Consider the following 15,338-nt stretch of genomic DNA (forward strand, 5'->3'; position numbering starts at 1 on the left):
TCCCCCCACCACCACCACCACTACGCTCGCGCTCGACGCATATGCATGATAACATGTTAATATAGCGAAGTCATTAAAGTTACACAGGTGTATCTTTATTACTGTACTACCGGTATAGCAAAGCCTAGCTATCATAGATTTTAGATCTGTATTAGTAGTATCCTAGATATATGCTCTGAACGCGAATTCGGTGATGGGAGGGTGCTCTTCATTCGTTTGCCAGTGAGTTTAGCATCAGAGCACCTGCCGTCAGGTGAGCGCTGTCGCTCTGCGGCACTTGTCTATATTAGTGATTAAATGTTCATACGGCTTCAAATGGAGCAGGATTATGATGGTGATTTTTCTGTATGCGTGATGACTACCAAAGCTTAACGTGAAAGCAGTTGTAGACACATGACAAACCAGATGAGACGGGATACTAGAGAAGCGTTGCCGAAAGGTGTTGATCCGAAGCGCTGAGCGCAGATGTTGCGCGCAGTTCCGCGGCAAGGCGCACGCGACCGCGGAAACGTCCAGCGACAGTATGCAGCGCTTGCAGCTATGGATCCGTGCGCCGAATGCATAGGCCGGCGCACGGATCCATAGCTGCCAGCGAACAGTCGACAATTTTACCGGGAAATTTCAAGGAATAGTCAGGGGGGGTCGGGGAATTTTATGTTTTCTTTGTGGGTTTATATTATTTGAAGCACACTCACGCACGCACTGAGCCACGCACACACACATGCAAAGAGATACATGCACGCATACAAACGTGTGTGCGGGCGTGCGTGCGTATGTACGTGCGTCCGTGTGTGACTGCCTGCGTTCATACATGTATACTCACGTGTGTGCGTGTGTGTGTGTGCTTGCTAGTACTACAGCTATGTGCTTGCGTGCTTGGCTGCCTCTATAAGTACGTACCGGCATGCGACGTGCGTCGGTCCGCGTGCGTGCGTGCGGGCGTACATACGTGCGTAATGATTACAATGTGTGCGTACGCATGAGTGTCTACAGCGAACTGTGCGAGGAGAAAGCATATCTACACAAACCAGCTAAACGTATGCACGCACGCGCACGCGCATACGCACGCTCGAAGGCACGTGCACGCGCACGCATGCATGTAGGCGTACACGCATGCCCGCACGCACCTGCACATACACACGTACATGGAAGACGCGCGCATAGTCATACGCGTGTATGTAGAGTGTAGACGCTACATGTACACATAAACAGGTAGGTATCCCGTTTACGCACACACACGAAGGCACGCACTAGCGACGGGCAGGGCATGTCGTTTTTCTGACGGTGACCGTCAAGGTAACTGGGAGCAGGCGAGTTGCAGGTTTTTCTGCAAAGTCGGCAATCACACAAGACCAATGAGGGCTGTTTTGGCTTTAGGCGCCATGCTCGCAGCATGTATTAATACATGCAAAAATGTGTATCCGCTTCGGCCCGCGCGTTGCTCGTGTGACGTAGACGTTATCTCGTTAGGCGATTACACGTTTACTTCGCTTAGCTATGCTACACGTTAATATTGTAGCCGTCTCTGTCTCTCCCAGTCGTGGGTTTCGCGGCTCGGCGCGAGTTCGTGGGTTGGCAGTGTGTCTCTGTCATGTGTAGGCTATAGCTTCCTTAGTATAAGGTATACCTTCTCGGGAGTTGTCCGGCTCGCAGGGGCTCTCCCTCCGACGGTGTGTGTGCGTGCTCTCACTCACTCGCTCGTTTGTCCGTTCGTCCGTTCGTTCGTTCGTTCGTTCGTTCGTGTTCGTTCGTTCGTGTGCGTTGGTACGTTCGTGGCCGTCCGAAGACTGACTAACTTTACCATTGCATCTTGGCTGCTTATATAGGAGCCCGCGGTGACGTAGATCCAGGCGGCGCCTCCCTGTCCCGTGCCTCGGGTGCCTGGCCGTGGTCACCCCCTCGCTTAACACGTGTACGGGTGATGCAACCCCCTTCGTACAGTATACGCTCGAGCGTCGTACCCCCTTGTCTGCGACGTGCTCGGCTGGCGCCGCTCTCTCGCCCGGCGCGTGTACGTGAGGGTGCAACTCCTTGACCTCCCACATCGGCTGGCGCCACCCTCTCGCCCGGCGCGTGTACGTGAGGGTCCAACTCCCTGACCTACTACATCGAGAAAACTCTCTACCTCTGTTGCGGTGGCTGGTCTCTGGTTGTATGACGTCATCCCCCTGAAATCTCCCCAACTCTTCACTCCCCCCTGAAATCTCCACAGTACTGGCTGTGAGGCCATCCGGCGCTGACCGTATCGGTCTCCTCTCGACACAACTCTATGCCACAGCACATAACGAAGCTGTAGATGAGTGTTTGATTTATTGGTCTACCTATGTTAGTTGCTCGGTCTTAAAAGCTCATCAGAGCTTATGTTTTGACGTTGTAATCATACCGACTATAAATAAATATTACTTGAACTTCAAGTTCATGAGACTGCAAGGTATGCTGACGCAGTTATAAGTATAACACACAAAGAAACATTTTAACTTTCTCTTTGTTCGCGCTGGATGCAGTTTAGGAGGTTACAGCTAGACTGGTTCGCGTTCGCTACCCGTGCCGTAGCGTGTGGAACTGTCGACCGGGTACGAGTCTAGCCGTCAGGCCGGCCTGCCGAGCTGCATGCACGATAAGTGGGAGCGGAAGGCTATGTGTGGTAGCATCGTGGCGCCATCTATGGGACGTCATATGTAGTACACTCATCAACAAAAAGAAACAAACAACAAAGTTCATCTGCGTTTTTTAAAGCAAACAAAGCGCGCCGACTAGCGAACTTCGAATTAGGAGCATTTCTAAGAAATGTTGAGCTCCCTGGGTAGTCAAACCGATCGTCGAATGGCCAGAACTGCTCAATTCAGCGAAGTTGGTGCTTGCGTTATATATGTAAACCGTGTAAGGTGATGTTGAAGGTGCAGCAAAATCGTGTAAGTGTCACCGCTGCGCGGCGTTTGCGTGCTTCGCGCGGATATCCGGGCTGCCGATCGTCTAGAAACAGCAGCACAACTAGCGTCATCTTTTGGGAAAATGTAATAGTAACTCACAGCGATGTATTTCTATCTTGCAGGTTGTCCGTCGTATACAGGTGGCGCTGCGATCAGCGAGTACGAGGTTTGCATGACGATGCCGGACAATACGACGCGATACGTGTATAAAGGCTACGACACAGACTGTGCAGTAGCTGGGCTTCTACCAGGCAGAGTCTACCTTTTCCAAGTGCGAGCGTACAATAAGGCAGGGGTAGGTGCAAGTCTGCTCGCTCTCTTTGCTTATGTCCCTCCCTTCTGCCCCTTACGTCCACCCGTCCTCCTTCCACTCTAACTTTCTAGTGGGCAAATGCCAATGACCAAACGTTTTAGCATTTCTAATGGTTTAATTGTAGGATAGAAATTATAAGATAATATCACAGCAATAGTGGGCCTAGCTTAGAGCAGAAAAACATTACTATTCTAAGGATTTCATCATTTGAACCTGTCAAGAGGAGAATAATCCCACAATTTCTGATCTGAGGCTACTGCCTTATATTAGTTGCTCATCCATATGCTGCAACCTGCCTCACATGCGTATGTGTTCTGTCCTGTAGGCGGGTCAGTGGTCAGATCCTCTGGAGGCGGTCAGTGGTGCAGGACCGCCCGACCGCTGCAAGGAAGTCCAGGTACAAGCCAAGTCTCCTCACTCGCTGTTTGTGTCATGGGAGGAGCCGGTGAACAATGGTGCAACTATCACAGAGTTCCGCCTGGAGTGGCTCAATCAGAGAGACTGCGCAGACTTTGTACAGCTGTATGTGGGAGCTGCCCTCAGCTATGAGGTCAAGGCTCTCTCCCCAGCCTCACAGTATTCCTTCAGAGTTCAGGTGAGACATCTGTCTATCGACAGCAATATGTGAGCAGGGGACAGTGTCACATTGTCAGGGGGAGCAGTGTCACATTGTCAGGGGGAGCAGTGTCACATTGTCAGGGGGAGCAGTGTCACATTGTCAGGGGGAGCAGTGTCACATTGTCAGGGGGAGCAGTGTCATATTGTCACAGGTGGGTGCAATGTCACACTGGCATGGGTCACTGGACATGGATCATTGTTGATGTGTTAATGTGTCTAAGACCTCGTCCACCATGCCTTGGCATTTCTGGGCAGAGTAACATAGTGCTGGTATCGTAGTCATTCTGTCGTACACAGGTCTGCACTCATGTGGTCAGCAGTGGAATGCTCGCTGATGATTACCTGTGTTGCTGGTTGTAACGATCGCAGCCTACCTGCATGTAACCCTGTTGTTTCTCCCCTTGCAGGCGATCAACACGGCTGGTGCGGGACCGTTTAGCCCCGCAGCCTCCTGCACCACACCACCATCATCGCCCGCCGCCATCTCATCCACATCCATCAAACACGTCGTCATGGCAACCAGCATCACGCTAACGTGGCGTGCGCCGAGCGCTCACGGAGCTGACATTTCATCTTACAACATCGACTGTAACGGCAACTTGATCTCAGTGTTCGACACGGACCTGCTGGAATACTGCGTCGATAGTCTCACACCTGAGACTGTCTACAGGTGAGGGTTGAGTTATAACCATGTCTAAGCATGATGCTGAGGCCACAATTAAACAAATATTTGTTTGCCCTCACCCGACCCAGGCTGAAAAGTTTGGGTAGGTAGGTAGGCTTTTTTTACTTTTCTTTTTGAGGGGGGTCTTTTTACAAATTCAGCATGGTGTGTCTACATGCTCGCTTGTGTGGAGATACCTTTTATGTTGAATGTTTGTTTTGCTTGGTACATATAATGTATTGCTTACAGATTTATATAATGTACAGTGATACAATTTGTAAAAAAAAGAATGGGAAAGATCAATAAAATTATTTTTTGAGTCGGCCCTTTTTTGGCGGGTCGGTTGGGTGAGGGCAAACAAACAATATTTTTATTATGGCCTGACCTGATCTCAGTGTTCGACATGGACCTGCTGGAGTACTGGTGAGGAAGCAGCGCTAGCAGAGAATAACTCCTCATGATATTGACATGAGTCTGCTACAATCAGATTACATCAAAACTGTTGTCTATGCTTCAACACAAATACATGAGTGCAGAGCCCAATATTATTCAGTGTTATTACTATTATTATTATTGTTATTATTATTATTATTATTGCTTTTGTATTTGTTTTTATTTTTGTTACACTATGTTTGTCATTTTTATCTTGCAGGATTCGTGTGCAGGCTGTCAATAGTGTGGGTGTTGGACCATTTAGCACACCACTGAAGATCCAAACACGCTCCCTACCACCGCTTCCACCGAGGATAGAGTGCGCTAGCAGCAGCTACAACAATCTCAAGCTCAAGTGGGGCGATGGCAAGAACACAGATTTCACTCAGTACATACTCGAGATGTCAGGTCGCAGTGGAAGGTACAGAACATTATTTGGCCGTACTCTAATGCGTGCTCTCTAATATTAATGCCTCCCATGGCCCTCTAAAACAAATCACACCATATGCCTTCCCAAGGGTTACCAATACCCGTAGCCTTATGGTGTCAATTATTCAATGTGCAGTAGGACGATCTTATAATCTTATACTCCTACATTTTGGTATTAAACTTTACTCGCGTGAATTTGCATCGCTACAATAACATAACTGACATGTAGTTTATCTCGTGTGTATTTGGATCTGAACTTATAAATTTGTCATTGCAGCTTTGCCCCGATATACAATGGAACAAGTCAGACCTTCAAAGTGAATAAATTGACAGAACAAACTTCGTACAGCTTCCGAATATTCGCAGTGAATGATGCTGGAAACGGACCCTACTCAGAAGAATATGTCTTCACTACATCCAAAGCCCCTCCTCCTGCACTCAAAGGTCAGCATTTAAAAAATACTAAATGCATTTGTTGAAAATTTATGCATAAATTTGTTCTGTTTTATCACTATTTGCCTAATACTCAGCGTATTAATTAATAGGTCAAATAAAGCCTTGGCAAATGACACTAACACTATTAAAAAAGATAAACTGGAGGTGATGTCACAATAACATAGGTGAATAGGAATATGTGAGTCATAATCAAACCTGTTTGCTACATGTCTGTTAGCTTCTACTATAATGATTTTGGACTTCCCTGCAATGTTACTAATAGCTTTCATCATGTTTGTATATTCAGCACCAAGAATCTGGGACGTGAGTGAGAACAGTTGTAAAGCCGAGTGGTCGGTAGCGAAACCGATGGGGGATGACCTCTTGCTGTACCAACTACAGCTACACAGCAGTCTAAACGACGAATTCAGAACGGTAGGCATGCGGTGGAGGCGGAGCGGTGTGTGATGCGTGCCGATACTAGATGTGTGTCACACTCCACACTTCTCCCACTCACACTCCACTCACGCTCCACACTTCTCCCACTCATGCTTCACACTTCTCCCACTCACGCTCCACACTTCTCCCACTCACGCTCCACAGTGCTCCCACTCACGCTCCACACTTCTCCCTCTCACACTCCACACTTCTCCCACTCACACTCCACACTTCTCTCTCACACTCCACACTTCTCCCACTCACGCTCCACACTTCTCCCTCTCACGCTCCACACTTCTCCCTCTCACACTCCACACTTCTCCCACTCACACTCCACACTTCTCTCTCACACTGCACACTTCTCCCACTCACACACCACACTTCTCCCACTCACACTCCACTAATACTCCACACTTCTTCTACCCCTTATTCCACTACTATCCCATTACACTACACAGGGAGCAGCTTCAGTGACTCTGATATCACTGATATTGATAACACATTGACATTTTCTAGTAAATCTCACCTTGCCTGGCTTGCAGATATATAAGGGGTCGGAGACATCGTACACGGTCGAGGACCTGGAACCTAAGACTGAGTACCGAGCACGCATCGGTGCGGTGCGTGTCAGCTCTGATGGGTCGGGGGAGCTTATAGGTACCTACAGCCCCATCACCAGCTTCACCAGCAAGAGTGTGGAGCTAGTTAAGACAGCCAGCAGCAAGACGTCTGCGATGACAGCGGTGGTGATCGAGCGTAAGCCGCTCACGGATAAGCAGTGGGCAAGCATCCTGCTGCTCTGCTTCATCATCGTCGGCATCCTCATCGCGATCCTCGTCCAGCAGATTCTGTCCTACTCACGACAAGTCGTCTCATGAACGCAGCACCCGCACGGTGCTGCCGACTGCTGGCGGTGAGGTAAGGAGGTGTCGTGAGTGCACTGCTGCGTACACGGTGCGCGCTGGCATGCGACGACACTGTACGCACGGTGGCAGTAGGTGTCTGCGTGTGTCCCAGCGGTGCACAGTCAGTCATCTCCCTCCCTCGTCACGAATGCCTGGAGTCAGAGCCCCCCCCCCACACACACACGCTGGCTCCCCCTGCTGGCAGGAACAATGACATTCCTCACGTAGCATGCTTCCCGCCGCCGTACAGGAGCGTTGCATCGACATGTCATTTATTTCTGTTGTCCTGACTTCACGTGGTCTAATGCGCATATTGTGCATTGTATCACAGCATGCTGCACCAGGAGCTGACCACGCTGTTGCGGTTGCTGCTGCACGTTGTCGTGGTTACGATGTCAATGCTGCTGCTGCTGTAGCGCGTTGTCATGGTTACGATATCAATGCTGCTGCTGCTGTAGCGCGTTGTTGTGGTTACGATGTCGGTGACACGCGGCAATGCAAGATTAAGAGGCTGTGGATGATCTTGTCACTGTCACTGTACCGTCTCTCTGTCTGTATCACTGGGAGATAACAGTGTTGTTATGAGGAGGTTTACATGTGTAACTCGTCTGTATAGTTGGCACATGCAGTATTAATCCTACGAACAAGATTCGTTATATTGTGAGAATTGCAATCGTTTACCGTCTCAGCTAATCGTGCCATTTTATGTTGCTATTGTTTACGAGGTGTTATTACCAGGGTAAAATCTAAAGGCATTCCCTGCTTTCACTAAAAGCAATCGTAGTTCTTGAAGTATTAGTGTACCATATGAAGTGTAGCTGTTGGCATTACAACCTCGTCAGATTCAGTTTCAGTCTAGTAATTATATTTAATTGAATTCGTCTTACAGATTTGTAGTAGTGATGCACGTATGTAGTCATAAACAGCAGAGTACACTAGTTGTATACAACAATGCTACCAGCATGCAGAATGGTGTCCATCCCCAGGAGACAATAATTGGTATGCGATCATTTCCTTGTAGTTCTTCTGCACATGCACTTGTTCAATTTTATACAGGAAGCCATTTTGTTCTGTCTCGCATGCACGCAATCGTGTACACGACGTCCCTGCACTGTCCCCCTGCCCTCTGGTGGGCCTTTGTAACAGATGTCACTAAAACATATTTGTCTACTTCAAACAGAGCAGATTGGGTTGAACATCTAGTAAGAAACCACATGAAACATGACACACAGTAAGATCTCACTGCTCACATACATACTTACTTACTCTACATACTCGCTAGTAATTCGAACCAAGGTGTGTCAGGAGAATGGTTTAGCATGCATTCTAGTCTGAATACGGCATAGCATAGATCAGTGGGAGGAGCAGGGGAGGGCTAGGAGAGTGAGACAGGGCTAGGAGAGTGAGACAGGGTTATGAGAGTGAGACAGGGCTATGAGAGTGAGACAGGGCTATGAGAGTGAGACAGGGATAGGAGAGTGAGACAGGGCTATGAGAGTGAGACAGGGATAGGAGAGTGAGACAGGGATAGGAGAGTGATACAGGGATATGAGAGTGAGACAGGGATAGGAGAGTGAGACATTTCCATGGGATAGGACTGACAGCGTGTGACAGGCAGAGTACAAATCGTACACCTGGGTCATGTAGCAGCAGTAGGTTTCGGGCCAGTGCTGGGCCAGTGCAGGGGCAGCGGGGGGCAGGAAGTTGTGGGGCTTGCCCAGTTAACTCGCCAGTGCCATTAAGGTGTAAAATGTTTATATCCCAGATCTAAAGGTTTATGATCCCAGCACGAGGCCGATTGTGTATCATACTTATCGCATCTCTACTCATTCAAACTGTGTCTCATCGATATAGCTTTATTTTTGTACTGTCTTCTTTTAAATGTCTCTGTCTCATTTCTAATGAAGGCTGTTGTAGTACTTCCAGAAGAAAGGTTTTGTGAAAAATTGCACTGCCTGTAGTTGTTATGGTTAATGTTAGCATTATTATTATTATCCACATGGTTGTGGCCGGTTGTCTGTTTAAGGCACGTGTTAAAAATTCTACAAAGATGCCGATCAGCTATCAGTGTGCAGGAGAAACAAGTGCAGCAGGAAGAACATTTATGCAAGCTAGTCGTTCATACTCTAGCCAACTAGACGGTTTCTCCCCTTAAATGAAATAGAAATTTCCCCGAAACGTCTGTCGCACCCATTTTAGTTTCCTATAAATGGTTCACGTGCACAACCGGCACGGATGCGGGAAAAACGTCTGCAAGTTGCTATTGTGACCAAAAGCTTAACGTAATTGACTACTATTATTCTACTCTCCCCAACAAACCAATGACAGGGAGTGTAGCTGACTCCCGGATGCCTGGTCGTGGTGCAAGGCCCGCACACGTCAGCGCATCACGGGTATTCGTCATGGTTACTGTTTACATCAGGGTTACGTTACTATATGTTGCCGCCGCTATGTTGTGATTATAGCTCACGTAGAAGAAGGCTAAAGACAACTCTGGCGCTTACAGTGGTGTTCCAGCACTGTCAAACTCTTACAAGGTTTTGCAGTTTGAATGCCTGAATAACTACGAAAGTATTTGCAAGATCAGTCGAATCGCTGTATAAACTTCGCAGCATACTCACGCGGAGTGAACACTAACGCAAGTCGTTACAGTTGTACTGAATATTCTCTCTCGAAGTGGAATTACATGTGGTGCATGGTATAACTACTCTTAAGGTATTAGTAAGCTGAATGAGGTACTTCTAGTGAGCCGTCACTACACAGCAGAGATGTCCCTTCCTCACCTAGTGAGCCACGCATGCAGACACACTGTGTTCCATATTGAATATCGGAGGGAGTTCTTGTGTCGAATAATTTTAAAGCTATCTGGCTGTAGCACCCGAATATGTCACTAATACGTAGGATGGAGGATGAGGAGGAAGAGATAACGAGGATGAGGATGCATGGGGAGAGGCTGAGGCAGGGAGGTAGTAGCAAGAGCAATTCCTTACGCGTTCAGTTGTCAGCAAGTAAAACCTGCCACGTCTCGCCATTTCTCCGTTATTATTATGCTACTCTGGATGTGTCTTGTCTTATGATATAATAATATGATAATTTGTTATTCTGACTGTAGTTCTGTAAACGGCAGGACCAAGAAGTTAATGTAATGTACACGATTACTAGTAGTTTAATCAATAAGATAATTCTGCATTATTATACCGACATGAATTTGAGCGATAAGTTATTTTCTGAACATGAGCACCATGCAACACAGACGATATTAAAACGTTGTTGATGTGGACCCACCATGTACATGATTCAAAATGTAAAAATTTAAATGTGGAAAAATATGTGCTGGAACTGTAGCGTTTGAGGTACCACGCTGATAAGATGTAGTACACGAGGGAGCTAATGGGGGGTGCCTTGCACTAAAGCTTACAGTCACACCGTGTAGTGTATGCATGTGAGAAAGTATTTATCTTAAGTACGTACACCTCTCACCCGCTGTCCCGCGGCTGGTCACTTTCTCTCCCCTCGGTTTGCTTCCTCCCTCTGTCTAGTTTTAACAGATGGCGCCTCGAAAGTAACTGAACAATTTTATGGGTGGTTGTTGTTATGGTGCTTGTTGTATTGATGGTCAGGGTTAGGGTTGCCTTGTTGGTCCATGATAAACGGTCTCTATATTCCCAATTAAATTCTATATTATATTTTTGGACATGTGGTTGAATGAACGTCTCTTTGCCAGTACATATGTCGTTTGTTTTGCGGCTATCGTTGTAATATAAATACCAGATCCGTATGTTGAATGTAAATTGAGAAATATATATATGAGATGAAGTTTGAAGATAGGAAGAGAGATAACTTCCTAGACATTGATATTTGCATCACGTCAAGACGTGTTATTTTGCTAGAGCTGCAAGCATGGTGACGTCACTGATGAGTGAGTGGATGATGATTATGATGATGATGAGCAGCGACTGTGTACGTGTACAGGTTCCGAGGGAAGCCAGCATATAGGTGCAATCCGTAGAGAACGCGTCGATTCTGCCAGTACAGCACACAGACTGTCAGAGCTCGTCATGCATGACACATCGATGGCAAAACTTGTATCGCAGTTAATAGTGAACGCGGCTAATCCTCTATCACAGATCAAAGTGTAAGCTGCTCGGTTAAACTCGACTCGCAGCGTTCGAGTCATGCTAGTGCATGTGCTAGTATAAAGATGGCTTTAGTATTTATATGTTCCAGAGTACGTAGATGTTTTGCCTGATAGCTGGTGATAATATATTATATGTATACATTATATTATATTCTTCAAACTCTGTGATGACGTTGGGTAAATGTATAACTATTATGTCAAAGTCCTCTATTCAGCCAATAAAAATATTGCATAAGGGGAAGTTACAATGTTTAGTCTTTTATCTCGTCTGTTTGTTTTCCCACGTCTCGTTCTAAATTTGTGACGATGTGATTGTTACGTGGATGTTTCTAACATCTCTCTCTAAATAACAACTCTAACCTGCACTGTCCAGCACAGCCGATAAACACGTACATGTCTATGTTTCTCTATAATATCTATTCAGTTTACTGTCGATTGTCTAATTATTTCACCGGTGTCTTGATTTCGCCTTATAAATTGTTAAAGCAATCACGTAGTTTAAAAGAATTGTATTTTTCCATACATTTATAGTTCATGACATTCTACTGTTTTAACTACAAGCCACTTAGTGTTAACTACAGCAGCACAACCAAAGGAATTAATAAATTACTGTAAATAGTTTTACAAAAATACGTTGAAAATAGAATAAGCCGATTATATCACAATACAATTGTTCTAAAAAAAGTATAACTAACGCCTAATGGCAAAACAAACTCGGGTAGAAACGGTACATTTCACTCAAGGCATGTTAAACAAACGAGTATTGTAGCAGCATATGAGAACATTGTAAATGTAAAAGCAATAGTTGCAATAACTAGAAAAGAACTCGTCTATTTTACCGTTTTTAAAGGTTACTGGATTCGTACCGTGCAACTATATTGCATCGCTGTTTAAACATGTAACCAAATGCGTTAAATAATCGTAACAATCAGGAGCAGGAACGGACACTATGTTCTTGAGATCAAATTCCCACGCATTTATCAACATACTCTAAATAAATGTGTTCAAATGGGCCGCAGCTATAGAATCGGTGATAATGTTTATGAAATATTGGAATACTGAAAGCCACTGAGCACATTGACTTTAATGAAACATATCCACGCTTTAAATTGCCATAATTTCTGTCCAGGACTACATTAAAATTCGCCTCGGCAATTTTATAACTACTAACGATCAGAAAGAAACACATCAAAGGTCTTCATTTACATAGCTATGGTATACAATTCGAAATTCCAAACCAAATTTGACAGTTGATCCATTTGACTGTGAACGAGAGTCCCTTCTTCCGGAACTAACTTTTCAATACGGTCAAAAAATGTATTCTCGGCAGAATTATTCATTCTGGGGGTATGGGACCATCCATGCGTACGTGCTAATGCTATTTTGATAGAGAGAATACATGAAGAGGAAGAGAAAGTTAGCTTCGTCACACGTTACCTTCAATTATTCAAACATTCCCTGTGACATTTTGGCACGACTGACAAACCTAATTAATCATGTTTTCCGAATGGAGTGCTACACTATCTATGCTGTCATATCTCAGAAATGTCTTACCATTAGCAAAATGTCACTAGTTATTTAGAACGACCGAAAAGCTGTCCAATTTCTAAACAAGTAAACGCGTCACCTCCGCTTGATGAGAGAGCAAGCACACATTTCTACCCACGGCTAACTTCGAACCAAAAGCTACAGAATAACTTGTGCATTCGTTGTTGTTTTCCCTCTTCTTTCAGCAGATTGACACACAGCACGAGTGAAAACTAAAGGTGAGATCAAATATGTTCCCCGTGTGAAGAATATATTCGACGATATGTAACAGACGGGAAAGAACGTTCGAACGGGCGTATCATGATCGGCTGCTCAGCGTCGCGTCGCTGCGTAACGCTGATAGGGTCTATGTCTCCCTGGGTACTGCCGGAACGTACCCTGGTAACTATCTGATATGGTTAGGGTTAGGGAGTAGGTGTAGGCGACTCCCTAGACTCGTTAGTGGAGTAGGCGAGGTACGGTCCGGCATATTAGATAGTACCAGGGTACGTTCCGGTATACCGGACCGTACATAGGGTACGTTCCGGCAGTACCCAGGGAGACATAGACCCTGGCAGCCTTAGTAACGGGTGAGCACCAAGCACTTGTTTGGTGCGTTTGCGCCATTCACACTTCTATCGCATACCAAGCATACCAACAGGAGTGAATAAAGGCAATATTTATTCACACCTAGTGCCAGTGATAGCACGAGCATTTACGCATAGTTTCTGTATATAAATGAATAACCTGTGGATTAAATATCGCTAACACTGCTTTCGCACGTGTGCGTTCACCAGCACCAAAAATACCTCGCTATGATGGTGATATATTTTTGATAGCACCAAGTAGGGTAGCCAACACCAATAGCACCAGTAGCACCAAGCCGCCAATGGAGTATATAACGCTATTAAGTATACATATTAGGGCGCCGCTACCAACGACTCGCGCTTCTTAACCTCGGCTTACAGTGATGCTATGGTCAACCCAGGTTACATAAGGGAGGTCGCGTTCAGGTTGCCCGCCTACACGTCTACATATCAGCTTTACATATCGATCAGCTTGGCTAATTTGACGATCGTGTTGCCACACACAGGTCTTACGCTCACTAGCGAGGCTCCTGCACGCGTGTCATTCAAACATTGGCCATAAGCGAGTCAACATGACAGCTAGCTGTTCACACACACGCACACACGCACGCACACACGGTGAGACGCCACTACTTCCTCCACGGCTCTGCTATTCTTTGTTACTACTGGCATGGCACTACAGGATTTTTCCCTGTACACGAAGCGTTGCTTCTCTTACACGGCGCGAACACGACGGAAGCATAATTATTTTTTAATATCACAAGATTAACCCGAAACTATAATATGCATGCTATTTAATGACGAGACTTCTAACTGTCAAGATAACAGACTATACTGAAGACTGAAGTGATATTACACGTATAAAATCAATGTGCATTTGCATTAATTAATATAATATTATTAAATAAATTATAAAAAATTTCACTCTCAACAACTGCAATACTATCAAGAATAGATGATCATGGCAAAAGTAGCACCACGCGGTAACGCTTACACATAAATGCTTGTAGCGCTCTTCACAGAAATGTTCAGCTTAATTGCCATTTTACATCTTAACACATACGAACTACATTCACACGCATTCAACAGATCTATGATTTTCCTAACTCTATATAGCACGAAAACACACGGCTAATGATATAGCTAACTACCACATATAAGTATAATTACTACGTACAGCAATAGTTTCTTACAGTATGTAATGCTCATGTGCGTAGGTCTACAACAACACGTATAGGTAGGTTCTTACTGTGATACCGCTGCCGTATGTAACACCGTTGATGACGTCTACAACACACACACACCTCTCATTATGAAAGCCCTATGCACGCAGTACTACTCACAGTACTGTAGAAGATATTGTCATTCAGACCAAACTAATCAATAGCTGGAAAGGCATACTTGTTAATCAAACCCTACTGTGCATGACGCTGTTACTAGTGTAGCCTGCAACTTCATACTTCGCTGGCATAATAATTGACGGTGTTGATGTGTTTACGCATTAATCTATAACTGTATATATAGTCAAGTCTGCTATATATATGGCAAGATATCTTCACAAGTATATGACTGCCCCACCCAACGAAGACCACGAAATAACTAGCAAATAGCGTTATAATGACGATCACGAACATATGCGGGAAATCAATAAACATGCGACCGTTTCGAATTAATTTCGTAATTTCTCAGATCAATTGTCAGACAGACGCGCTGTACAAACCGAGCGCGCAGTCCTAACTTAACTTTGCTCACAAGATTCTCAATCATTGAAGATCTAATAGTAGCCTGCAACTTCATACTTCGCTGGCATAATAATTGACGGTGTTGATGTGTTTACGCATTAATCTATAACTGTATATATAGTCAAGTCTGCTATATATATGGCAAGATATCTTCACAAGTATATGACTGCCCCACCCAAC

At 45.4% G+C, this 15,338-nt stretch overlaps 1 protein-coding gene across 3 annotated transcripts in view; it reads left to right on the top strand.

The window, feature by feature from the left end:
* LOC106813992 (fibronectin type-III domain-containing protein 3A-like) overlaps window positions 1–13,254 on the top strand; it is a 39,013-nt gene extending 25,759 nt beyond the window's left edge. Inside the window, exons 14-21 of one of the 3 annotated variants that reach the window (XR_001394535.1) lie at window positions 3,053–3,225; window positions 3,569–3,838; window positions 4,269–4,531; window positions 5,178–5,378; window positions 5,664–5,830; window positions 6,129–6,256; window positions 6,802–8,163; window positions 13,036–13,254. Coding sequence is in view for 2 of the 3 variants with exons in the window: in XM_014818246.1 (XP_014673732.1) it covers window positions 3,053–3,225; window positions 3,569–3,838; window positions 4,269–4,531; window positions 5,178–5,378; window positions 5,664–5,830; window positions 6,129–6,256; window positions 6,802–7,137 (1,538 nt within the window). In the remaining variant the exon portion in view is untranslated. Of the gene's footprint in view, window positions 1–3,052; window positions 3,226–3,568; window positions 3,839–4,268; window positions 4,532–5,177; window positions 5,379–5,663; window positions 5,831–6,128; window positions 6,257–6,801; window positions 11,541–13,035 lie in introns of those variants that run through there. The other 2 variants (XM_014818246.1, XM_014818248.1) reach the window with 2 other exon arrangements.
* Window positions 13,255–15,338: the final 2,084 nt, after the last annotated feature.

The sequence above is a fragment of the Priapulus caudatus genome, unplaced genomic scaffold, assembly GCF_000485595.1.
Source record: "Priapulus caudatus unplaced genomic scaffold, Priapulus_caudatus-5.0.1 Scaffold852, whole genome shotgun sequence".
In the NCBI taxonomy this organism is placed as follows: Eukaryota; Metazoa; Priapulida; class Priapulimorpha; order Priapulimorphida; family Priapulidae; genus Priapulus; species Priapulus caudatus.